This window comes from Rhizophagus irregularis, chromosome 1 (genome assembly GCF_026210795.1).
Source record: "Rhizophagus irregularis chromosome 1, complete sequence".
Classification (NCBI taxonomy): domain Eukaryota; kingdom Fungi; phylum Glomeromycota; class Glomeromycetes; order Glomerales; family Glomeraceae; genus Rhizophagus; species Rhizophagus irregularis.
The window spans coordinates 5231565-5258175 of NC_089429.1; the positions used below are offsets into that span (position 1 = coordinate 5231565).

Genomic DNA, 26611 nt, shown 5'->3' on the forward strand with positions numbered 1-26611 from the left:
TACGCGGTTTTAAACTATTGTTGTTTTACTACGTGTAGCTTTACATTTAAATCGGTGTTGTTTTACGCATTTTTAAACGTTTTTAAGTAGCGTTGATTGACAAAGGGTTCGTTTTCCTACATTTTTTGGCGTTGAGCAACACATGGCGTTTTTCAACACTTTATACGCCTGTTTAAAACTTGCTGATGAGGATTAAATGATTTTCCAATCACAAGAGGACGAAATTTGTGATTTCCCGTAGCATTAGTGCAAAAAAGAATAGAAATCCGATTTTTATCCTATAAAAAAAATAAAAAAATATTAAGATCATTTAATTTATTTAATAAAACAAATTCTAAAATAAACTTACTATTTTATAACCTGATGTTGGACTGGTACCTAATGTTTGATTTGGTTCCATTCTAAAAAAAAGGCATGTTTCGTCTGCATTATAAATGTCTTCCTTATCATACTTAGCTAAAAGTGCACGTGAACGTGCACGTTCTTCTGGAAGACTTTCAATAGGCGCACTGTTAGCTTCTCCTGACAACTTAATTTTATGGATTCCATTTCGTTTTTTAAACCTATACACCCAACCATTAGCACACTTTAATTTATCATCCATATTAAACATCTTTGCAAATTCCAGCCCTTTTTGTTGTAATATCATATCACTTAATGGAAGTCCAGCAGCTATTGCTTGTGATGTCCAAATTTGCATAGCTTTATCAACTTCAGGAAATTGAACAGAACGTTGATGAAATGTATGTGAAAATTGTGAAGTAGAAAGAACTGAAAGCCATTTTTGCTTGTTTTTCCATATTTTATTAATAGTTGTTCTTTGAATATTTAATCCTATATATTTTTCATTAAAAAATGAAGCAACATCACTTTGTTTTATGTTAGGATTTGCTACCATAAATTCACAAATCTCTTTTTTTATTAGTCCGGAGCGAAGCGAAAGACTATATACTATTCGTTTCGGTTTCACAAATGTCCCGATGTCCGCCTGCTCACTGTTTGAGTCGATATCCATACATTCGTATTGGTTCTATCGGTTATTTCGGTTAACGTCACTCTTTGTTTATTCATGTGACAAAAATAAAAATAAAAATAGAACAAAGATTTGCTTGTTTGATTACGTTATACCGTTTATTTTTATACCGTTTATTTTTTAATTAATAATTAATCAAAATTAAAATAGAATAAAATCATAAAATCATAATTTTTTTTTTATTCAATTTTCTATTTATTTAATGTAACGAAAAAAAAAATAATATTGTTTAAACTGAACTTTATAATGACGAAACCACTTTGATTTTTTTTCGATATATCTTCTTTTTATCTGAAACAATAAAAAGTAAATAATTAAGCGCGCGTCTTGCAAATATATAATACATCCCGCGTCTTTCTAAAATAATAAAAATAAGAAAATACCCCAACTTGTCCTCTATCGAGCTATCCTGGAGGTAAGCCTTTTTCCTCCGCCTTCCTTTCCTGTAACCTGCTGCTATTTTTAATACGTTGAAGTCTGTCAAACGTAAATTGTCTGAAATAAATGTCGCTAAGAGAACGAATGCGTGACGCCACTACGAATGTCAATCCTGCAGCGAACTCTTTACTTCCAATATCTATTTTAGCCTTTGACAACGTCAGACCCTGACTTTTGTGCACGGTTATTGCCCACGCTAGGCAGAGAGGAACTTGTTGTCTGGAACATATCGTCCCAGACTTACCTTCCCAACTTCTTTTAATGGGTACTATTGGAACAACATGGTCTCCTTCTGTCGATGTTATGGTGGGTCCTTCATACGCGTCGAACTTGACGAAAACTGCTGCTGGAAGTGATGGTAGACCTTGATTTTTGAACAGTATGTCATGAACGGTTCCGATCAATCCGTTCACTAATCCTCCTTTGGTCCACAGGTTTGCTGTGAGCATTACTCGAGCTCCTTTTGCCAATAATAACTGAGGTTCAAGTCCCTTTGCCACATCCGAACTGGCTTTTTTGGCTTCGTTTCCGCCGGTATGAACTGCCATAATCTTGGCCACAGGTCGCTTCAAAGATCTGAGCTTCTCTATATTGATTTTGTCAACATCGTTCCACGTTGTTAATAAGAATACAGCATCTGAAAATCTTTCACATTCCTGCTGATTTAGATTCTCTTCGAACCGTGTACTGAGTATCTTCCAATCGTCAAGGCTGCTTTCCCCATCACGCATCCTTAGAAGTATGTCACGGAATTCTTTTTGTTCGTTTGAATTACCTGTTTGCCTTAGAATTACGTTGAGCTTGAATACTTCTCTTATATGTTTATATGCAGCTATACCTTTATTAGAATTTCCGTCTACACTTGTGTTCTTGAAGAACATAGGAACGTCAAGTACTGGCGGTAATTGACCAAAATCGCCAAGTAATATGATGGATCTTCCTCCGAAGGGCTCTTTGGAATTTTTGGGAAAAGCCTGTCTTAATCTCATGTCTATTACCGCGAGCATTCGACGTCCGACCATGCTTTTCTCGTCAATTATTAGATAAATTACTTTTTTTAACCTTTCTTGTAATTGTTTCAGTCGCCTGCTATCAAGTTCGAGGTTTTTTGGGTTGCGTATTGGTATGGAAAGCGTTGAGTGTATCATTGATCCATTTATATTAAAGGCTGCTATACCCGTAGGTGCGATAACCAGAACCGGAGAATCAGTATTGGTTCCTGCCATTTCGTGAAGTTTCTGCCATATCATCTTGATAAGATACGACTTTCCCGTACCAGCGGTTCCCATTATCATAATCCTTAACGCTTTGACCTTCTTCCCGTTGAGAATATTATTGTAATGTGATTCTATTTGTGTGAAGATTTTTTTTTGATTTTCGTTTAACTTCCAGTAATCTATTGAATCAATATCAACTTCTCTTCCGTCTAATATCCCAGAATTCAAGGCGTTCTTAATGAATTCGTCAACATTAGCAATATCGTTATTGGAGTAGTTTTGTTGTGCGTCAGTTATCCAATCGTGATTCTAATCCATATCACGAGAACCAAGGTCGGATGCGCAATGTATGATCACTTTGGGTCCCATCTTTGCGAGCCGCATCCAGTCGTATCTATATTGTTCCTCATCCTCATCTTTGTCCTCTTCGAACGGTAGTTCGTCTTCACTATCTTCATCATAAACCTCTTCTTCGTCAACGGGTTGTCTGAGCAAGTCCTGTGGTGCATCGTTTATCGTATCTATATGTTGATCGTATAAGGTAGACAAATTGATATTGCCGTTTTCTGTAAGTACTTGCGTTTTGCGATGTCGGACGTGGAGTAGAACTTTACTCTGCAATAAGCCTCCCATTGATCTCCGTTATGATAAGATGATGGACGAGGCCAGACGCGAACTATGTTTTCTTTCTTACACTTTTTCCATTGACCCCTGGAAAACCTATGCGTAAGGTATAATTCAAATAACGAATAATCTTCTAATTCTTCTGGTCGTTCCCAATATCTTTTTAAAGCTGATTGAGTTGTACGTCCAGTGTCTTCTACATTATCTCCACTACCTGTTCTTTGGATCCACCTTAATCCTTCCTCGTTAACATTTAAAGATACAAAGGAATGACTTGAATGATATAGTGCAGTTCCATTAAGGAGGTGACAGGTTTCCTGAGCTGATATGTCGCGTTCCGACACGCTGTTGAGTAGGAGTTTCTGAATTGGAGAAAGTGAAGAATCGTCAGGATTGCTGTTGTCAAGAATTTGCTTGAAGATCTCAGAGAATGCCAGTGAACTTGGTTCCGCTTTACTGGCATATTTTGATATATATTGGAGCGCTGCGTGAATGCTAAGAATAGGCTTTAAATCCACATTTGCTCTCCATCCCTGTAGCTGTATTCTGTTATGTGGATTAATGTAAGGATTGTTTCTTGCCATAAGTAATTCTGGCTGCCCGTTTTTATCATCACGTATTAATGTGCTTCTGATGTGTTCCTTAGGGTACCCAAATCTACATGTTTGCACTCCTTCACGATTTGTGCGTATGCAGTACGATGGGCTGCATCTCGTGTGATGCTGAAGTTTGTTGATTAATTCGATATAATCTTGTAAGCCATCATCGATTTCACTGCTATCTTTTTGGCATGGGTGCTTCTCAGGTACGGGTGCATGTATTGCTGGATTTATTGTGGTGATTATAGAATCAATGTAATCAATTACGTTCTTCATCTCTTCTTCGTTGTTTTTTAAATTCTTCCATTCAATAGTGGGTGCGTTGCATTTCTTTCCAATACCGTGCACGTGGACGCTCCCTCTGTGCTGCCATTCATACCGAAACCACCAGTCCTCGAGGTCTCATTTTTCCTTAAGCACATTATTAAAAAAACTTTCGAATCTTTTGGTAAAGAACCAAGCCGCGATATGAGGGTTATTAATGACTTTTGATTGAGCGTCTCCATCATCTGGCATGAGTCGATGAAGGTTAGGCCAGTGAAAGTCTGCTGTGCGGAATGTATAAAATATTAGACCTTTGTGTCCTATTTGCTTTATCATGTCTGTAAGTTCACCACGTTTTGCTATCCAAAATTGCCTTGTCCCTCTTAGCCCTTCCCCGTATCTCATTATTCTGTCTGCTAATTGTTGATCTCCATTGGATATCATCTCTAGAATGTCGGACACGTCAAGCTGTTTTTCGCTTAAATTCCGTCGGACATATACCTTTCCTTCTTGCAAATCTCTCCATCGCATCGTAGAATTTAATGCGAAGTACCTTCATCTCGAGTGACGTCCAAATCGTCCATCTTTGAACCAGAGTAAGTGTTTAAAATACTCTGCTGGCTTGATATCTAGTGGACGATTAGATCTGAGATCACCTTTTCCATATGGATATAGAGTCGGAAACGCCCTCGCAATATACCCTGGTGTTTGGAATTCGTTTATTGGACTTCCGTCAATCTCAGGCCACAATACTGGTTGCTCGTTGCTTTGTATGCGATCAAGTGTATCGTTAATAATGGCATTTTCTCTTTGCGTTGAAGGTAAGGCAGGCACAAACGAACGAGTTATTGCGTCGCTCTTGTCGTGTCCATTTTCATTTTTGTTTTCGTTTGAAATATCATCCATCTCATCAATTATTTGGTCAGATCTTATCTGATGTATCTGATTAATGATAGAACCGTTTTGAGGTAATGATTTAAGTATTTCATCGTCAATGATTATATCTTCGTAATAAGGGTTATTTGCTTTTAACCAATATAGCGCTTTTGCTATTTTTTCGTGGCGTACGGTGAAATCTCTAAATCCTGATGTGTCGTTTGCTGATTCTCGTCGCACTACTAGAATGTCTAATGATGAAGGATTTTGTGAAAGGCGCCTTGTGAACTCCCGAACGTCTTGCGGAAATTAATCACATTGTCTTTGTAGCCGTTTTGTCCACCTTGTAATCGATATACTGACATCACCATAAAAACCTGCGCAATGAGCATCTCTTCGATGTTGGTAAGTCCCTGAAGTTCATCAGGAACCTCGCCTGGGTCCATGTTATTATCCGCAGAAAATTTTTTTGGTGTCTTTTTGTCGTTGTGGTAATGACGACACTCGCCCATGATGAGAGTCATATCGGGAATCCGTTCGTTACATTCGGGGCAAGTATTATACTGTATGTTATCCATTTTGTTACAAAATTTCTGCAATACTTTGTGATCGTCCTCGCTAATATTAGTAGACGATGTTGACCTGACATGCATGTTTCTATTATCAGGCTCTCTTTGAATATGTTCATTATCATTTGGTTCGTTTATTTGCTGATCTTGCAGTTGATTCTTATTACGAGCTCTCAACACGCGTTTACGATTACTTTTATGTGCTAAGCGAATAACACGTTCATCGTCCCTCTCCATTTCTTTTTTATTATTTCTTCTTTTGCGAAGGCTTTCTAGACGTTCATTACGTTTATTTTCACTTTCTTTCGCTCACTTTTGACGTTTTCTTTCACTTTCTCGATTTAGTCGAGCTTGCCTTTGTTCCGGCGTCTCCTGTGCTTTAGCTTTTCGCTTTCGAATCATTTCGGGATTAACATTTTCGTATGTATTGTCAGACATTTCTCAAAATATTTGATCTTTATAATCAAAACTACCATTTCTTAAAAAAAAAATCCGATCTTTATATTTTTGTAGAATTTTACTTTATAAGCTCTGCAATCTGTCAAGAACAATCCATCCATGCGCCATTGAGAAAATGACTGTCAAGAACAATCCATCCGTGCGGCATTGAGAAAATGATCAATGTTATAGCTAAATCGAGAATAATTAGTTTAAATGATGTACACACTTTATTGTTATTCTTTATTGTTATTCTTTACATTGTTATTCTTTACATTGTTATTAGGTAATTTATTACATATAAAAAAACATTTACATTGAAGACATTTTGATCTTATATTTTTCGCTTTATTTGATAGTGATTTGAATTGAATTAATATTACAAACGTTAAATTTTAATTATTATGACTTTTTTTTCGAATACTTATAACCGTTAAATAAATTTTTGATTTTGTAAATTTCATGGCTTATCACCATATTACATTTGTACGAAATATGGTTATTCATGGCTTATAATATGAACCTCGTGGCTAATTTATTAACGTATTACATAAATAATAAATTTGACTAGCTATTGTGTTACGTTCGTTAACTACCTTTCTCCCGTGATTGCTTCAATCAAATTTATCTGTGTTTAGTTAAATTTACTCATGTTTAATTAAGTCGCTTTTCGCTCTGGACTCCCAACGGTTCCCGTTCCCTAGTATTAATACTAATTGCAGTACGAGTTTGTTGTGTTAGATTTATTTTTTGTGAACGAATAGGTGGCATGATAAAATAACAAAAATAACAGAATTTATTGAATAAAACGCGCAAACTGCATAACGCGTACCTTATCAGTTATTTTATAAATCACGTGATTTGTGTGCTTATGCAGGGGGGATTTTACATATATTTACTATAATATGGGTCCAACGTTTGGTGTGATTGTACTTATAACTAATAAAGTGATTATAAAAGGGGTATTTTATATATATATAAATTCGGACTAAAAAATGTGTGCCTTAAGAAGGGGAGTTCTTATATAGGAGGTGCCTATAAAGGGGGTCGACTGTATATCCAGTATTTAGTGTGTTAAAAACTTTAACAACTCTTGTAATGTGTCTTTATTAAAGTTATGCCGTAATATTTTTTGATTTTATTTATTACGAAAAATTCCAAGATAATTGTTTCTTTACTATTGTATTATTATTAAAAGCAATGCCCCCTGAATATCATCTCTAATAATAGTATATTATCGAGTGCATCTTTTAATTCATTAGGAAATTGGAAATTGTAATATTACATCATATTTGCAATTAAACGGTATATTTGATAAGCAAATTACTGGGAAAGTGTCCTTTATTAACAAATAGCACATTCATTGATTACCAATCTGGCAACTGGTGAAATTAGAAAGCTTTTATAGGATTTATTCACCAATTTATATTACATAACATGCTTGGGAAATCATGAGAGAAATAAAATGAGACCGTTTATTTTTCGCGTTTTGCAATTGTTTCATATCACATTTTAAAAAACTTTCAAGGTACTGATAAATTTTTCTTTTTTATGTATTTAATGATTATATTATTTTAAAAGGTATTTTTTTTATTTTTTAGAATATGGTTCGTGGAAATTTTCAAGTTCGTCGTGCTAGAGTTTCACAGAAAAAAAACGTCAATGGTCAGCAAGAGAAAAGTTAATGATAATCGCAAATTATGAGCAAGGTCATAGCAAGCGGTCAAAGCAGATAAATTCGAAATTGAACCAAAACAACTTTGTGAATGGTTAAGGAATAAAGATCAACTTATGAAAGTAGCTCCTTATGTTCAAAAACTTGTCCGAGGTGCACGCCCAAAATACCAACAGCTTGAAGTTGAGTTAATGGAATGGTTTAAAGACTCACGAAGACAGTTAAAAACTGTTTCATGTTACATGATTCAAGCAAAGGCGCGCTCCCTAGCCAAAAAACCAGTATATTTAAGGGTATATCCAGATATAAAAGAGGCGAAATTTTCACAAAAATGGGTTGATGGGTTTATGTCCCGTCATAATTTAGTTAACAGGAGAAAGACAACAATTGCTCAACGGCTTGATGATTATGTTAAGCAACAAAATCAATTTTTATCTTATGTTCTTTTTCGTAGAAGAGAACATAACTACCCATTATCTTTAATTGCAAATATGGATGAAACGCCTATGGCGTTTAATTTGACAAGTAACACAACAGTTGAACATCGTGGTACTAAATCCGTTTCTATTTTATCTACTGGGCATGAACGCTCAAATTTTACTGTTGTTTTAGCTTGTATGGCCAATGGTGAAAAATTACCACCAGTAATTATTTTCAAACTTGTAAATGTTCCGCGAGAAGATTTTCCTGATGGAGTAATTGTTCGTGCTAATCCCAATGGTTGGATGAATGAAGAAGAGATGTCTTGGTGGTTAGAAAATATCTGGACAAGACGCGCAAGACAAGGCACAAACCCAAGATCTCTTTTAGTGTTAGATTCTTTTTCTGCACATAAAACTGATGCTATCAAACGTCGATTTCGTAGAAAAAATACCGATTTGGCTGTTATTCCAGGTGGATTAACTTCTCGCTTACAACCACTTGATGTATCATTGAATAAACCTTTTAAAGCTAAGGTAATTTTATTCATCAAAATTTTTTCATTATTTTAAACATAAAATTGATATTATTTTTGAATAAATTAGATGCGACATCTTTACAATCACTGGATGAATGAAACCGTTAAAGATTATACTCCATCAGGAAAAATTAAGAGGCCATCTTACTCACTTGTGGCGAATTGGGTAAAAGCAAGTTGGGATGCAATTGATCCCAATATGATTATGCGTTCATTCAAATGTTGTGGTGTTTCAAATGCAATGGATGGGTCGGAAGATGGTTTGATATCCAATTTTAATAAAGTACAAAATGTAAATAATACAGGGAGAGGAATCGAAGAAGAAGATGAAAGTTATGAAGGAAGTAGTGATAGTGATTATGAAACAGATGATAATAGTGAATATAGTTCGGATGGTAGTAATAGCGAATGCTCAGATTGTGATTATTATGAAAGAAATGAAGAGCGTAATGTGCTTTAAGACTGGAATTAATAGTGTTAATATATCAGAATCATCAAAATCGCATTTGTAATAGTTTTTTTTGTTACAAAATATATAAATTTGTTGTATTCAAAGTTTTATTATAATAAATACTGTATGATACAAAAATTTTAAAAATTTTAAAATAATAAATACATATTAGATTATACTATAATAAACAAAGTTCATGGAGAAGTTTAAAAATAATAAAATGCTACTTTTACCGAAAGTTATATTATACCCGGGTCTTATATAAAATAACCATGAAAAAAATTAGATTATACTCGGGTCTAAACCTAGGAAATTTATTTTATATCTAATATTATACCCGGATCTTTTGCCGTGGGGGTATTCTCAAAAGAGGATATCTTGTGCAGTGCGGTACGGTACTTTGGCCCGCTCGTAATTTTAAATAATCCAAATTATAAGCTGTCATTACGTTATACAAGAAAAATCACTTTAAATAAAATAATAATTTACTGAATTACTATGGTACACCTATACATTTAAATAAAATAAAATAACTTTATATGTATTATATAATAAGTGTTTAAATGGTATTCCTAATATTTGCAATAACTCTAAAACTGATTTTCCTTTGATATATATTGCTTACTTTAACCTTAAAATTTATTTTTATTCTTCTCATTGCTTCATATTATTCCTTTCAATTTATACAATCTATAAAATAATTTAAAAATTATTAAAACTTCTTAATTAAAAACAAACAAACAAATAAATAAATGAATGAAACAAACTCCAAGGAATCGACAATTCCTCCAATTTCTCTTGAAATAAATTCCGAAAGTAGACGAGATGTATAAATAGCTTGTGTACAAATTGATTGATTATTTTTTAAAAGATAAAAAATTTTCCTTTCTGTATACTTCTGTTACTTTAAATCGCTCTTCAATATCATAGTGTCGTTGTTCCTTTTCCTTAAAATTTTGATCTAATGAATGGTAAAATAAATAAATTGATTCTTTTATTTCAAAAGTATTTGGTCTATTATCCGGATTTGGATCCCAACACTTCTTCATTAAGTCAATATAACATTTTGGTGTTATTTTATCATTAACTTCAGGTCTAATTCTATTACATATATCTAATGCTAGATGACTATCATGAGCACGATTACCAAAAGGTTGTTTTCCTGTCGCTACAAAATACATAATCATGCCAAAGCTATATATATCTGCTGACTGAGTATAAAGTTTACCTTTTAATACCTCAGGAGCTACATAAGGCATAACTCCATAAATTTTAGTTTCATCTATATTACAAACTTCTCCACATAATCCCATATCTGAAATATACACATTGAAATCCTGTACGTTATCTGTTGAAAATAATATATTTCCTGTATGAAAATCACGATGAACCATCTGTTTTTGATGAATTTTATCAAGACCCTCAATAATATTAGTTAATATTTTTAATCCATTAAACCAATCAAAATTTTCCAGATTTTTATTTATATAATTATTTAAACTTCCACCTTTTGCATAATCAAGGACCATAATATAATCCTTTGTATCTGGATTTTGAGATATTCCATATATATTGATAATAAATTCAGAATTTAATATTAAATGTGCTTTAACCTATAGAAACATAAAAATGTAAAATATTGTTAAATAAACAAAAAAGGTAAATTCTAAAATTTATCATGACATTTCATACCTCATTTAGAATTTCATTAGTAGTATTTTGAGAGTTATACAAAATTTTTAGAGCAACTTCTTTATTGGATTTTCTTATCCATTCCTTTTTATCATCAAAGTAATATATTGGACCATCTTTCCATATTGCTGAATGTACTGTAGAAAACCCACCTTTTCCTATTTCTTTAACATTACTAAAATGATTGTATGGTATCAAATTAAAATTAATATTCTTTGATCCATTGCTTGTTCGCATTTCCTGAATGAAACTATCAATTTTTTCATTTCTAAAATGGCTATACCATTCATACTGCATATGATGACATGGGTTATACCATTCATACCGCATATCTATATATGTTTTTTCACATTTTACACATTTTTCATGATATTTATCTTGAATAATCATAACATAAACTTTTGTACGAGGATTTTGGGATATTCCATATATAATATTATCATCATAATAATTGATCGAATATGTTTTAACCTATTAAAGTATGAAAAAAAAATCAGACAAAAAAAAAATATTAAATCAATAGAAAATTTCGTACCTCATTTAAAAAAAATTCATTAGTTGCATTCTGTAAACATTTCAAAGCAACTTTTTTATTTGGTTCTCTCGTCCATCCAGTCGTATATTCATAATGTAATGGGCCATCCTTCCATATTGCTGAATATACCACACAAATATTATCTTCGCCTATTTTATTAATATTATCAAACCGATCATATGGTATCCATTCAAATACTATAGTACATGAATTACTAACACTTAATTGCATTTCTTGAATGTAATTATCGACTTCTTTATTTCCACTGTTACCATTTATAAAATTTTTTCTTATAAGATTAATATGACATGAGTTACACCATTTATGTTCTATTTTTGTGCTACAACAAATTTTACAATATTTTTTAAAATATTCATTATGGAGAACCATAATATAATCTTTAGTATCTGGATTTTGAGAGATTCCATATATTTTAAGGATATTATTTGAACAATCAACTGAATATGTTTTAACCTATTATAAAGAATTTTATTGTCAAATTTTTTTTTTTAAAAAAAATTAAATTAAATTAAATAATATAATTTTCACCTCATTTATAATTTCATCGATGTTATATTGTAAATTAAACACACATTTTAAAGCAACTTTTTTACCAGACACTCTTGTTAATTTTCTTTTTAAATAACTGTAACTTAATGGACCGTCCTTCCATATTGCTGAATATACCTTAGAAGAATTACCTTTCACATCTTCTCTAATGTTATCAAACTGATTGTATGGTATCCATTCAAACACTATGTCACTCGGACCATCAATTTTTGATCGCATTTCTTGAATTAAACCATCAATATTTTCATTTCCACTGGTCCAATTTGCAAAATTTTCTTTTAAATATTTTGCTTGACATGGTTTACACCATTCAGACTCCGCATTTAAATCATCTCCATAATGTTCACCACACTTATCACATTGTCCCCAATGAATTTGAGATGTCGATGACATTATGCCTTGAAGTCTTTGAAGTCGTAAAGCGTTAAAACAATGGATATCAAACTTTATTAATAGTATAATCGTTAAAAGCTACAATTTTCAAAATATATGCTGGATATATACAACAATATACGGGTACTAAAAATTTTTTACTAGAATTTTGAAGAATAAATATTTTTTTTTTTTCAAAGAAAATGAACGAACGCCATGCTGCAGATCAAATGCGCCGGAAAAAACAATGACCCGGATACCGATGTTGATCCACAATTGTGCTACTTGATTATTGTGTTACATATATGCAGGTGACAAAATTTTTTATTCTTTTTATTTTTTTTTTTGATAATTATGGATGAAAATACGGCTAATGGTGGGCAATCTGATGAAGAAGAAATCGTATCAATAGAAATAGAAGGAGAATCAAAATTTTTGCCATTTTTTTTATCGCTTATAGAAAAATTGAGCAATATATATGATGAAATGATAGAAATATGTCAAACAGCGAAACATAATAAAGAGTCTTGTGAGTTAATATTAAATAGAGTAGGAAAAGCTGACATGTCTTTAAGTAATCTGAAAACTTACAGAAAAGGAAATTTAGAATATTTTTCAGAAGAAAATTATAATAACTTGCATAAATTAGTTACTATTATAGGTAAAATGCGTGAATTTCTTACAAATCATTATAAAAAAAATCCTGAAGATTTAAGTAATGAATTCGATTTTACGGTTCAACTTCTGGATTTGAATTTAGAAACCCCATTTTCAAATTTTTTACCATGTGATAAAAATTTGAAATTCTTGCCGCTTATAAGAGAAGTGACCAAAATATATGACGAGATATCAGAAATACATCAATCAGCTCAATATAATAAAAAAACATGTTTGTTAATGTTAAAAAAAGTAGAAATAGCTGTTACGGCTTTGAATAATTTAAGAATTCATAGTAAGGAAAATTTTAGATATCTTTCAAGAGAAAATTATATTAATTTATGTAGTTTAATTACGATTATTGGTAAAATATGTAAATTACTGACAGAAATTTCTCGGTTCGAAAGTTACCAGAAGTTTATTCAAATTGAAAAAAATATTGAAATTTTTAGAGGTTTAAATAATGATTTTAATTCTACTGTTCGACTTCTGGATTTTTCTTTAATCATTTCACCTACCGATTCACTAGTTTGTACCGGAACAGAATCCGCATCTAAAATAGAAGTACCATTTGCAAGTTTTTTATCACTTATAGAAGAAATGAACAAATTATATAATGATATAGTTGAAATACATGAGAATGCGCAATATAATAAAAATACATGCGAGACAATGTTAGAAAGAGTACGAATAGCTATCACAGCTATAGGAAATTTAAAAATTCGAAATTTAGAATTTTTTTCGAAAAAAAATTTTAATAATTTTCATAATTTAGTAGCTGTTATTAGTGAGATGCGCCATTTTCTTGCAGATATTTCTCAAGGTTCTAAAAAATATGTTCAGGCTAAAGATATTAATGAAAAATTTATTAATTTGATTGACGAATTTGAAACTGCCATTCGACTTCTGCAATTTCATTTAATTATTTATTTTGCTGCACGTGATAATGATGATGAGAATGAAAGGATTAGAGCTGATATCGAAGAGGTAAATACCAATCAATCCTTTCAACCGTTTTAAATTTTTTTTTTTACTCAATGTATATTTATCTAAAATTAGGAATGGATCAAAAAGAAAATAGAGGATGCAGATATTCTTTATTTTGAATATAGCGAATTTATTGGAATTGAAGAGATTGGCAAAGGAGGATTCGGTATTGTGAATAAGGCGGAAACTAGTGATAAAAAACTAGTTGCATTAAAAGGCCTTATCGAAAAGAAAAATTCAAAATTTGAAGAAAATATTATTAAAAGTTTTGTAGAAGAGGTAAGAACTATATTTATATTATACACTGGGCGTACAATAGAAAATATTAATGTTACCTTTTTTTAGTTAAAACTCCTTCGTACTATTAGTTATCACGATAATATCAATAGTTTTCTTGGGATAACAAAAGGTGTGTACTGTTTTTTAAATAATTTAAATAATTTTCAAATATATCTAATGGTTTAATAAATAGATTACGCTGAGAATTATATTATGGTATTGGAATACGCCAATAATGGAAATCTAAGAGATTATCTAAAAGGAAAATTTGATTCATTGCGATGGGAAAATAAGATTCAAATGGCGTTGGATATCACATGTGGGTTAAAATGTTTACACTCTAAGAATATAATCCATAGAGACTTGGTAAATTAGTAATTTATTTTTGTAATATTTTGCTTAAATGATAATTCTTAATAATATTAACAATTATCTTTATAGCATTCAAAGAATATATTAGTGAGTGATGGTAAATTGTTAATTGCCGACTTTGGATTATCTAAACAAATAACAGAAGCTACGTCTAATTCAAAAGCTAATAGCATTGGAATTATTGAATATGTTGAACCACAATGTTTAAAGAGTGTACGTAATGCACACTCCTTTTATAAAAAGGATCAAAGGTCTGATATCTATAGTTTAGGTGTTTTATTATGGGAAATTACAAGTGGACGTCCTCCTTTTCACAACACAGAAGAACGAGATTGGTTAGGTTATCACATTTATCATTCGGATCTTAGAGAAAATCCAATTGAAGATACGCCTTTAGAGTATAGTCGACTTTATCAAAAATGTTGGGATGGTGATCCAGAGAAAAGACCGGATATTGATCAAGTATATGACGATATATTTAGTCAATTTAATGAGGTAATAATATTATTAAAATTTTTTTTTTTAAGAAATTACTCATGATACATTATCGCACTTTAAATTAGGAATTTATCAAAAGGAGAATGAAAGAGGAAAAAATTCGTTATTTTGAATATAGTGAATTCAATAATATTAAAATAATTGGTGACGGTGTTGTGAATAAAGCAGAAGCATATGATAAAAATCAGGTTGCACTAAAATGTTTCATCCAAAAGAAAAGTCCGGCATTTAAAGAAAAATTTATTGAAAACCTTGTAAAGCAGGTGAGAATTATCTTTAAATCCATCATCATAGACATATAGCATGTTATATAACATTGGAGTCATATTTCGTTTTTAGTTGAAACTCCTTTACACGGTTAGCCGTCACGAGTACATCAATAGTTTTTTCGGAATATCGAACGGTTTGTGCAGTTCTGCTAATATCTTTAAATAGTTATATGATAAATTTTATTAATTTTAATTAAATTTTAATGAACAGATAATATTAGTTATTTCATGGTGTTTGAATACGCAAATGATGGAAATTTAAGAGATTATTTGAAAGAAAAACTTAATATATTACAATGGGAAAATAAGATTCGAATGGCGTTGGATATCACATGTGGATTAAAACATTTACACTCTATGAATATAATTCATAGAAACTTGGTAAATAAGTTATCTATTTTTATAAGATTTTTTTAAACGATAATAATCCTAATAACAATAATAATTATCTTTATAGCACTCAAAAAATATATTAGTAAACAATGGTAGATTATTAATTGCAGACACAGAAGCTATACCTAAATTTGGAATACCTAAAATAAAAGATGAAAAAAAACATAAACTAACGGATAATAGAATTGAAATTATTGGATATATTGACCCACAATGTCTTAAGGATATAAATTATAAAAGAGATAAAAAGTCCGATATCTATAGTTTAAGTGTTTTATTATGGGAAATTACAAGCGGACGTCCCCCCTTTTCTAACATCTCACAAAAAGAAGGTAGTTTACGTGATGACATTGGTCATAAGAATCTTAGAGAAAAACCAGTTGATGGTACACCTTTAGAGTATCAACAACTTTATGAAAAATGTTGGGATATTGATCCAGGGAAAAGACCCGATGTTGATCAAGTTTACAATGAAATTTTAAGTCAGTTTAATGAGGTAATATTATTTATTTCAAAAAAAAAATTAGATTCTATCCTTTTTAAAAATTATTCATTACGCATTGCTGCATTAAAAACTAGGAATTGATCGAAAGGAAAATGAAAAAAGAAGACGTTCGTTACTTTGAATATAGTGAGTTTAACAAAGTTGAAAAAATTGAAGGAGGACACGGTGTTGTGAATAAAGCGGAAACTAATAAAAAACAAGTTGCACTAAAATATCTCGTGGGAACTAAAATTTCAAAATTTGAAGAAAAGGCTATTGAAAACTTGGCAAAGCAGGTGATAACTATATTTAAATTTGTCGTATTATAAAGTGTACATATAGCGTATAATAAAAAGATTGATATGTTTCTTTTTTAGTTAAAATACTTTTGCACAGTTAGCTGTCACTATAACATCAATAATTTTCTTGGAATTTCAAAAGGTTTGTGTCAATATTTCTGAATAGTTATATTTATAAAATTCGTTCTAACTTATGTTGAGTAGATGATATTGCTTATGTCGTGGTACTGGAATACACCAATAATGGAAATTTAAGAGATTTTTTAAAAGAAAATTTTGGTTCATTACAATGGGAAAATAAGATTCGAATGGCGTTGGATATTACACGAGGATTAAAATATTTACATTCCAAGAACATAATCCATAAAAACTTGGTAAATAAGTTATTTATTTTTATAGTATTTCCTTAAATGATATCAAGTTTTAATAACGCCAAAATTATCTTTATAGCACTCAAATAATATATTAGTGGATGATGATAAATTATTAATTGCGGACTTTGGATTACTTAGACCAGCTACATCTAATTCAAAGGGTAATATAATTGGAAACATTGGGTATATTGACTCGCAATGTTGTAAGGATATATGTCATAAAAGTGATAAAAAGTCCGATATCTATAGTTTAGGTGTTTTATTATGGGAAATTACAAGCGGACATCCTCCCTTTTATAACATCTCACAAAAAGGAGATAGTTTATATGATGACATTGGTCATAAGAATCTTAGAGAAAAACCAATTGATGGTACACCTTTAGAATATCAACAACTTTATGAAAAATGCTGGGATGGTGATCCAGGGAAAAGACCTAATGCTAATCAAGTTTACAATGAAATTTTAAGTCAAGCTAATACCGAGGATACCCACGAAAAACATGAAGATTCCTTGGTGACTTCTAATAGTAATAATTTTAATGATTTAGAATATCAACAACTTTTTGAAAAATGTTGGGATGATGTTCCGGGAAAAAGACCCGATGATATTCACGAAAAACATGAAGATTCCTTAGTGATTTCTAATAGAAATAATTTTAATGATTTACATAAACAATCAGGCCAACCAGATCTATGCATAGAAAACAAGGAGACTAGCAACTCTCTATGCATAGAAAGCGATTTTATGTTATCTAAAAATCAAAATCAAATAATGTTTAATTAAGTTGGTTTTGCTAATAAATTTTTTTAAATGACATTATCAGGGATAAAATGAAAAGGAAAGACTCACCATAAATGCAGAAAAAGAAACCAATAAATTACACTATAAATATGATTCATTCTGGAAAACAAAAATTATTAGTACAGTATAATGACCCAATCCGAAATTTTAATTGATTTCGATAAAAAAAAATTTTGCTTTCTATGTATAAATAATGAACGATAAAGAGAATTTTCTATCTTTGTTTCATGTAAATATTGTTTTGGCAAAATTCAGATGACTATTTCATAAAAATACACTCTCAATATGATTACAAATTTATAATGTTTATTTTTTTTTGAATTTTCATTTTATATAGTATACGCGATTCTAATAAATAAATTCTTTTATTTCCAACTTAATAATATAAAACTCGGAAAATCTCATGAAAGAAGTTTGGTATTGACGAATACCTTATGAAATTATTTATTTATGGCAGAAAATTATTTATATTAACCATGAATATACAGTATTATATGGCAAATTTTTTAATTTCGGTAAATTAACAATTGTAAACTTAATCGATAAATGAAATGCCGAGGGTCATTTTGAAGATGGATGAAATCATGAAAATTTTTTTTTTTATTTTGTCCGAAATATGATTGGTTGTTGTGTATTAATCTGAGGGGGATTACGACTTAACTTTTATGAATGTTCTTTCAAGGCTTACGATGGCTTGAAATAAAACTTTTTTATTTTCCTTAATAATTCCAGACAAATTAAGGGGAGCTTTTAATAATATGACAATAGATATAATATCAAGTTGTAACGATTTAAATAGAGTACAAACATAGTTGGCATGTCCATGTCCATCGATAATAAGTTTCTTCAAAAGAAAATTATATCAATTTTAGTAAGTAACTTGATTGCTGTTATTAGCAATTAATGAAGTTTCTGAATCGAAAGGTTTCTAAAGATATTAAAGAAAAGTGTTGGTGATTTAAATGACGAATTTGAATCTATTATCTCTGCGATTGTTTTGAATTATTTACCGTATTTTAATTAATATCGAAACGAATAGGAAAAGCATTTCGTTGATAATTTATCAATTTGAATAATAATATGTCGACTTATTCGTGAACTAAAGGATGATGATAATGCTGATCTTAAAAAAAGTTATATAGGAAGGTGATACGGCGTTTGTGATACTTATTTTCTAGTATATATATCAATGATTTTTTTTTTCTTTCCATAATTATTAAAAAAATTTTCTTTTTAATTATGAATGAAAATAATAAAAATTTAGTTGATAATAATCAAGCACCAACATCCGATAATGCTGTAGATATCGTAGCAAAAGGTTTAATGAGTTCAGATTCGAATTTTTTACAATTAATAGAAGAAGTGACCAAAATATATAATGAAATAGTAGAAATATATCAAACAGCAGAACGAAATAAAAAAATATGTGAAGATATATTAAATAGGGTACAAGTAGCTGAAGCATCTGTAAGAAATTTAAAAGATCGTAAGGAATTTTTTACAGAAGAGAATTATATTAAATTATATAGATTAGTTAATATTATACGTAAAATGCGACAATTTCTTGTAGAAATTACTCAATTAAAAGGTCTTAAAAAATATATTCATAGTAAAGCTATTCAAGAAATTTTTAATAATTTAGTTAATGAATTTGAAGCTACCATACGAATTTTACAAGTTTCTATATCCTTAGAATCATCAACTAGCGCGGAAGAATTAACGCTCAGTACAGTTTGTGCTGGTAGAGAAGCTGCATCTAAAGTAGAAATACCATTCGCAGATTTTTTACAACTTATAGATGAAGTGACCAAATTATATAATGAAATAGTAGAAATATATCAAAAAGCTGAACATAATAAAAGAATATGTGAAGCAATGTTAAATAGAGTAAAGATAGCTGATACGGCTTTAAAAAATTTAAGAATTAGAAATTTGGATTTTTTTTCAAAAAAAAATTATGATAACTTTCGTAATTTGGTTATTATCATTAAAGAAATACGTCAATTTCTTATAGAAATTACTAAATCAAGTGGATTTGAAAAACTTACAGGGACTTCATCAATTAACGAAAATTTCAGTAATTTAATTGATAAATTTGAATCTGCTATTAAACCCTTGCAATTTTCCTTAATTATTTATTTTAATGCTGATGATTATAAAAAGGTTAAAACTGATGTCAAAGATTTAACTGCTGAGGTAAATTATTATTAGATAATTTATTATATTCTTTTTTTTATTAAAAAAATTACTCACGATAAATTACTATACTCAAAAACTAGGAATGGATTAAAAAGAAAATGAAAGAAGAAGATATCAAATATTTTGAGTATAGTGAATTTAACAAAATTAAAAAAATTGGCGAAGGAGGATTTGGTGTTGTGAATAGAGCGGAAACTAATGATAAAGTACAAGTTGCACTAAAAGGTCTTATCGAAAAGAAAAGTTCAAAAATTGAAGAAAATGTTATTGAAAACTTTGTAAAGGAGGTGAGAATTACTGTGTATTTTAGATTCCCCGTATTATATAGCGAGGCGTTTAATTAACGTGATCCTTTCCTTAGCTAAAGAATCTTCGTAAGGTTGCTCATCATGTTAATATCATTAGTTTTCTTGGAATATCAAAGGGTTTGCATTAAGATTTTTTAAGTAGTTTATTTAATTCATCCTTTATCAGCTAATATTAATCTTTTCATTACCGGTTTTAATTATATTAAATTTAAATGTATAGATGATATTGGTTATGTCATGGTATTGGAATACGCCAATGAAGGAAATTTAAGGGATTATTTTAAAAGAAAATTTGATTCATTGCAGTGGGAAAATAAGATTCGAATGGCGTTGGATATTACGTGTGGATTAAAATGTTTACACTCTGACGGCATAATCCATAGAGACTTGGTAAATCATTAATTTATTTATTATAATATTTTTATTATAATATTACGTTAATTAATATTGTAATTATCTTTAAAGCACTCAAAAAATATATTAGTAAATAATGGTAGACTATTAATTGCAGATTTTGGATTGTCTAAGCGATTAACGGAAGTTACATCTAGTTCAAAATCTAATAATATTGGAATTATTGAATATGTCGAACCACAATGTTTAAGGAGTGTAAATTATGTAAAAGATAAAAGGTCTGATGTATACAGTTTAGGTGTTTTATTATGGGAAATTACAAGTGGGCATCCTCCCTTTCATACGGTAGAACGAGATATGTTAGGTTATCATATTAGTCATGAGAATCTTAGAGAAGAACCAATTGATGGTACACCTTCAGAGTACAGACAACTTTATCAAAAATGTTGGGATGGCGATCCAGAGAAAAGACCTAATATTAATGATGTATACAATGAAATTTTACGACAATATGCCAATGATGCTAACGAACAACAAGAAGATCCATTAGCTGCATCTATTAGTGATAATCTTAATAGTTTATATAAACAATCAGGCCAATTAGGTCTATGCATAGAAACCTGCTCGATTGACTGTAATCGTCAATAACGTATAGTTATTTATTTGAATTTGTTACAATATTTTCAATATTAGTAAGAGGGTTGAACTGTTAGGATGAAACGTGATCGTGATGTGATAATGTATTATGAATACAAAAAAGAAAGTATATAATAAATATTATTTATGAGAAATAGCAATTGGGTAGAATATAAAGATATTTTAAATTATGTTCATTGTATTGGCTTTAAAGCTGGACCGAGAAATCAACATGTCTCTATCCCCCACTAGCAGGTATTAACTCTCACTCTGGAGGATCTGTAGACCTAGCTATCCGTCATAAATATATACGCCAAATATATTTGCAAATTTACTTTATTTTTTATACATTATTATTTAACGTGAATTTTTAAATCCTTTTAATTCTAACTATCGTAAAAGCACGAAATCAGGGATCTCATCGAAAGGATTTGAGATATTGGCAAAGAATAGCGAAATTTTTGTAATTAAAAAACAATTTATGCCAGAATGCGCAAAATTACACATAAATCAATAATCAATTGGCATATTATAGTGCCAAAAGTGTAAAATAATTAAATAACGTAAATTTTTTTTTGCATCAACCGATGTTTCAATGCATCGATTTATGCAAGTTTTGATCAAAATAATTTTTTTTTTCTTGAAATCCTTCCATTACTAATAAATGATGAATGACAAGTTGATAACACATGTTTACAGTAGTTTGGATAAGATGTAATCGTTTTATAATGATCGTTGATGCGTCAGCATTAGGTAATACTGGAGACGTATAGAGGTAGAATTAAAACAGAAAACAGAATTATTATAAGCCAATCAAAAATTTTATTACTTACAGGAAAAGAAAACAAAAGTTAATCATTGTAAAAATGTATAAATTATATTGGACACCAATAAAATAGAACGTGATATAACCAATTTTAAATAGGGTACGCTCGTAATTAACTTGAAGTTTTAATTTTTTTTTCTCGGAAATTTTCTTAACTTGATTGCTTAATGTTAAATTTCTTGACGAAACTCTTTCTATATAATGATGTTAAAAAAGTACTTCGATCTGCTATTCTTCTGCGATTATCTTTTATTTCAATTGATGTAGACGCGATTCTTCTTATATTCAAATTTCAAAAAAAAAAAAATACTTGAAAGCGGAATAGTTAAAGAAAAATAAAGATGATGACGTTAATTATTTGAATATAGAGAATTTGGCAACATTAAACGAAATTTGTAAAGAAGATCCCGTATTGCGTATAGAGCGACAAATCAAAAGATCACAAGATCACATCGGAAGAAAAAGTCCAAAAGTTGAAGAAAATGATAAAATTATTTTTAAATCCGATGATGTAATATAATGTAAAGAAAAAAATCTAATTTTTATTTTATTTTTTACTATTCCACCAAAACTTTGTATGATTCACGCTCATTAAAATATAATTCGTTGGAAATCATGTCATGCTTTCTGCGATCTTTATAAATATTTATTTCTGAAGTATTTCTGACCAAATTTTATTAAGAAAAATATATTGCAATTTATAATTTAATAAAAATATGAAAATTATATTTAGAACCAAAATAACCAAAATCAAAATTATTCAGCATATTTTTGATTGGTCAGTAAAAATTAAGTACAATCAAAATATCGCGTAATTTAGGTAATTTATCAATTATCCTTACAATCTGTTGATTTAATTATATTAATATCTGATATGAACAATCTTATTGGTTATGAAGAATATGTTAATGAAGGAAATTAAATAAATTGTGTACAATAGAGAAATTTCATTAGAACGAGAAGATTCAAATGATAATGAATATTATTTGTATATTGAAAAATAAACATTTACACTAAAAACGTAATCTAGAACTTCATCGAACTTTTTTATACCTACAAACAGCATTTGCAGAAAAAAATTCACGTATAAATTTACCAATAAGAGTTCGACAATTGCAACGAGATTATAACGTAGTAATCCATCGTGATGAGGAAATTTCATGACGTAATAACGTGTAATATTTAGATCACTTTATGCATTAAGAATGATCTTAATTGAAATTGGATTAGATTTCTCAATCGTAGGTAATATGCATTCCACATAAAAACGTGTTTTATATTTATTTTCCGTAAATGTAAAATGTAGTCGCATTATCGCATATTCATTCATTGGAAGCTTGCTTACCGATCACGTGACAAATTCATGATTTTTAAAGAAATATAGAGATAAAATGAGCAAAATTTTTTTATGAGATATATTAATCGAGCCGGCGTCGAACGAGCAATATTTTATAGACTTTACTGAATATTTTATAAATACATACTGCATGGGTAGCGTTTTAGTAACTCGAAAAGGATTAAATAGAGGAAAAAAGGTTATATATTCCAAAGAAGAAAGCGTTATTGATGAACGAAATAATCTTTTAAATTTCCGTCTTAATTTGGTACAAAAATCAATTTGCATGGCAATGAAATGAAGTTAATTAGTTTAAAGTTGATTCGCATGAAAATTTGAAAAATATATAAAAAAAAGGAATAGCTAGCAGATGATAAAGATGTAGTAGAGTACACAATATTTAAAAGAACCGCTCATAATAACAAAATCCCGAGTTTAATTACACTGAACCAACCAGACCTTTATTATTATATAATGCTAATAAAGAGGAGGAAAAAAAACTGTATAAGCGCACTGCGTACTTGATTTATTTTTTTCTTTGAAATTGATACCAGTATTACTAACAACATAGGAAATATAAAGTTTTTCAAGAAATTATTTAAAAACATTTATCCTTATAAAAAATCAATTATTATAAATATATGTGGTTGCTGTTAGATGAAAAAATTTCCATGTTGATCATCCACCACATTTTTAATTTGTATTTTCTCATTCGTATCATTAATCTGTATTCCTACAAACTTTCCATTTCTCACCAAATTATCCATAGTAGGTCCAATAAGTTTTCTAATAAAATCAACAGCAACTTCCCTTCCACCATCCATAATTATAGCTGCCAATAATGACGTCAAAACATTAGCTATTTCTTTTTCACTCAAAAATGATTTTCTAGCATAAACTAGATCTTGTAATTTCAACATCTTGGCAAATTTACAAAGTCTATAATTACTACATAAATAATTGTGAATTTGTTCAAGTAAATCCGGTGTTAATTGATCTTTAAATTTTTCATACGCCATTTGTGAAATTGTTGTACTTAAAATACAATCACCAAAAATTTCAAGTCTCACATAATCAAAACAATTTTGATGATCAGGGAGAACTGATCTGTGAGTGAGAGCTAACTCCAAATACTTTGGATTTTTAAAGACAGGTATTTGAACTATAGACGACCCAATATGATCATTTTGATCATTCGAAAAGGCTTGATAAAAAATATTATTAAAAAAGTTATAAATAAATAAATTAATAAATTAAAACAAAAAATATTATATTATTTTTCATTACCGTATGAATTTCGAAAACTTGATGAGGAACGTTCGCTACCTTTAACACGTTTTTTGGAATTTTGACCATCATTATCGAGCTCTTCTAATCGATGTTTAGCAGTATTCAACATAAATTTTTTGAAATCATCCCGATCGAACCAATTTATCATTAAATTATCTTGAGTTTGAACAGATTTCAATCTAGAATTTAAAGAAATTCTTTCGTTCATTACATTATTTTCATCATCACTTAATATAGGCGATTTTACTCGTGGTCTAACATTATCATCGTTATCTAAATCAATGGGAAATTCTGGAGTTCCGAATTGTGATCTTGCCTGTTTACCCTTCTTTTTGTTCTTTTTGTTCTTTATAAAAGAAGTTTTATCAGTATTGGCAATATTTGTTACGACGGCCAACTCTCCTTGCGTTATTGAAATTTTCTGATCTTCTTTGCATGTATTTAAACGATTTTCTTGAGATGATTGAACTTGAGCTTGAGATGATTGAACCACTGGTGATGAAGAATCCTGTTCAAAACAAAATTTATCAATTAAAGTGATCATAGACCTTCGCGCATCTTCAACAGCTTTATGAAAAGGTTCTATCGAATCCTGATTCGACTTTTGTTGCGATTTTATATCAGGAATAAAATTATCATCTGAATTTGAAGAATCTGTTATAGTGTTATCATGTATATCACAATCTTCTGGTAAAGTAGAAAATTCTGCAGCATCAATTTCAAAACATTCTTTTTCATTAAATTCTTTATTATCAACTTTATCGGAAATTTGAAAATTTTTTTCAGCAGGTTTTGTTGAAACTGAATCTAATTCTGTATCAGTATCCATTTCAATAAATTCATCAGATGAATAACCGGATTGAATAGGATTCTTCATAATAGCCGCTTTATAAGCTTTATATCTTTTACGATAACTTTCACTAACAATATCTGAAGGAATTTTTAATTTAAATATAGGAACTTTCTTTTGTGAAGGTTTTTTTGATCTTATAAATGTTTCTGGATTATCAAATTTTTCAGTTTCATTTTCTAAATTTTCTAATGATGGTTTCTTTCGAATTTTTTCATCTTTTTCATTTTTTGATAAATATTTATCATCAGATTTTGTCAATAAATCTCTTGTAGTAGTAGTTGTAGTTGTAGTAGTATTTGTTGTATTTGTTGTATTTGTTGTTGTTGTAGTTGTTGTTGTAGTAGTATTTTCTATAATATTATTATTATCTTTTTCAGATTCTTCTTCATTTATAGTAGCCTGAGGATTACTACAATCTTTATAACAACATAAACTATGAATAATACCCTTTTTATCAGTTACCATGTAATGACTGTGAAACACCATTTTTTGTTTTGAAAGGGTTTGAAAGTAAAGTTATATTTGTCACATGTAGGGATTATTGTGGTATTTATATGTTTTGAAATGATCGACATATGTTGTACTGCACCATAAGCCGCATATTGAAGGAAACAATGATGAGTTACGTAATATTTTGAAGGGATGAAAAAAATATTTCTATATATAGAGATATCATATGACGTGTGGCACTCCATTTAATAGTTAATCACGTGTGAAGTTCCAATTTTCTAACCAATACCAGTAATACACATAATTTTACACCCAATGAGCGATGAATGGACGGATTTCAAAAAATCAAAAAACAAACCATTTCAAAAAATATTAGCCAAAAGCACATAATTTTGAATGAATAAAAAATATTATTATCTTTAAATTACCGAAATTACCGGATAAAATAAGGTTAATAATAATAAGACTTGCATCATTACATACTTAATTTGATCGGAGTTAATTTATTTACGTGATTTACGCTCCGACCTCCGAGAATTTTATAGTTTTTGTAATACTTGATGACGTAGTAAAATATTTTTAAATCTAAACATTTGAAATTTTTTTTTTTTTTTTTTGACGATTAAAATTTTTT

The 26611-nt window shown here is 29.7% G+C and overlaps 4 protein-coding genes across 4 annotated transcripts; 2 read left to right on the forward strand and 2 right to left on the reverse strand.

Moving 5' to 3' along the window:
- Positions 1-9818: 9818 nt before the first annotated feature.
- Positions 9819-12332, reverse strand: OCT59_001076 (uncharacterized protein; the record flags this gene model as incomplete). The annotated part of the gene is made up of 7 exons (XM_066139297.1): positions 9819-9832; positions 9910-9979; positions 10048-10185; positions 10534-10755; positions 10835-11305; positions 11370-11843; positions 11919-12332. The coding sequence occupies 7 exons, from the start codon at positions 12330-12332 to the stop codon at positions 9819-9821; spliced, it is 1803 nt and encodes a 600-aa protein (XP_065988713.1).
- Positions 12333-12665: 333 nt separating this feature from the next.
- OCT59_001077 (uncharacterized protein) lies at positions 12666-17707 on the forward strand (the record flags this gene model as incomplete). Its single annotated transcript, XM_025334084.2, has 13 exons — positions 12666-13955; positions 14028-14234; positions 14301-14364; positions 14428-14600; positions 14676-15101; positions 15170-15367; positions 15444-15507; positions 15585-15754; positions 15831-16262; positions 16346-16546; positions 16628-16691; positions 16754-16923; positions 17000-17707. The coding sequence occupies 13 exons, from the start codon at positions 12666-12668 to the stop codon at positions 17705-17707; spliced, it is 4167 nt and encodes a 1388-aa protein (XP_025166774.2).
- A 1257-nt stretch (positions 17708-18964) lies between these two features.
- On the forward strand, positions 18965-21234 carry OCT59_001078 (uncharacterized protein; the record flags this gene model as incomplete). Its single annotated transcript, XM_025309633.2, has 5 exons — positions 18965-19921; positions 20005-20211; positions 20286-20349; positions 20453-20622; positions 20698-21234. 5 exons carry the CDS (start codon positions 18965-18967, stop codon positions 21232-21234), a joined length of 1935 nt encoding a protein of 644 aa, XP_025166775.2.
- Positions 21235-24037: 2803 nt separating this feature from the next.
- On the reverse strand, positions 24038-26046 carry OCT59_001079 (uncharacterized protein; the record flags this gene model as incomplete). The annotated part of the gene is made up of 2 exons (XM_025311945.2): positions 24672-26046; positions 24038-24588 (listed from the first exon to the last, which is right to left on the reverse strand). Exons 1-2 carry the CDS (start codon positions 26011-26013, stop codon positions 24038-24040), a joined length of 1893 nt encoding a protein of 630 aa, XP_025166776.1. The 5' UTR covers positions 26014-26046.
- Positions 26047-26611: the final 565 nt, after the last annotated feature.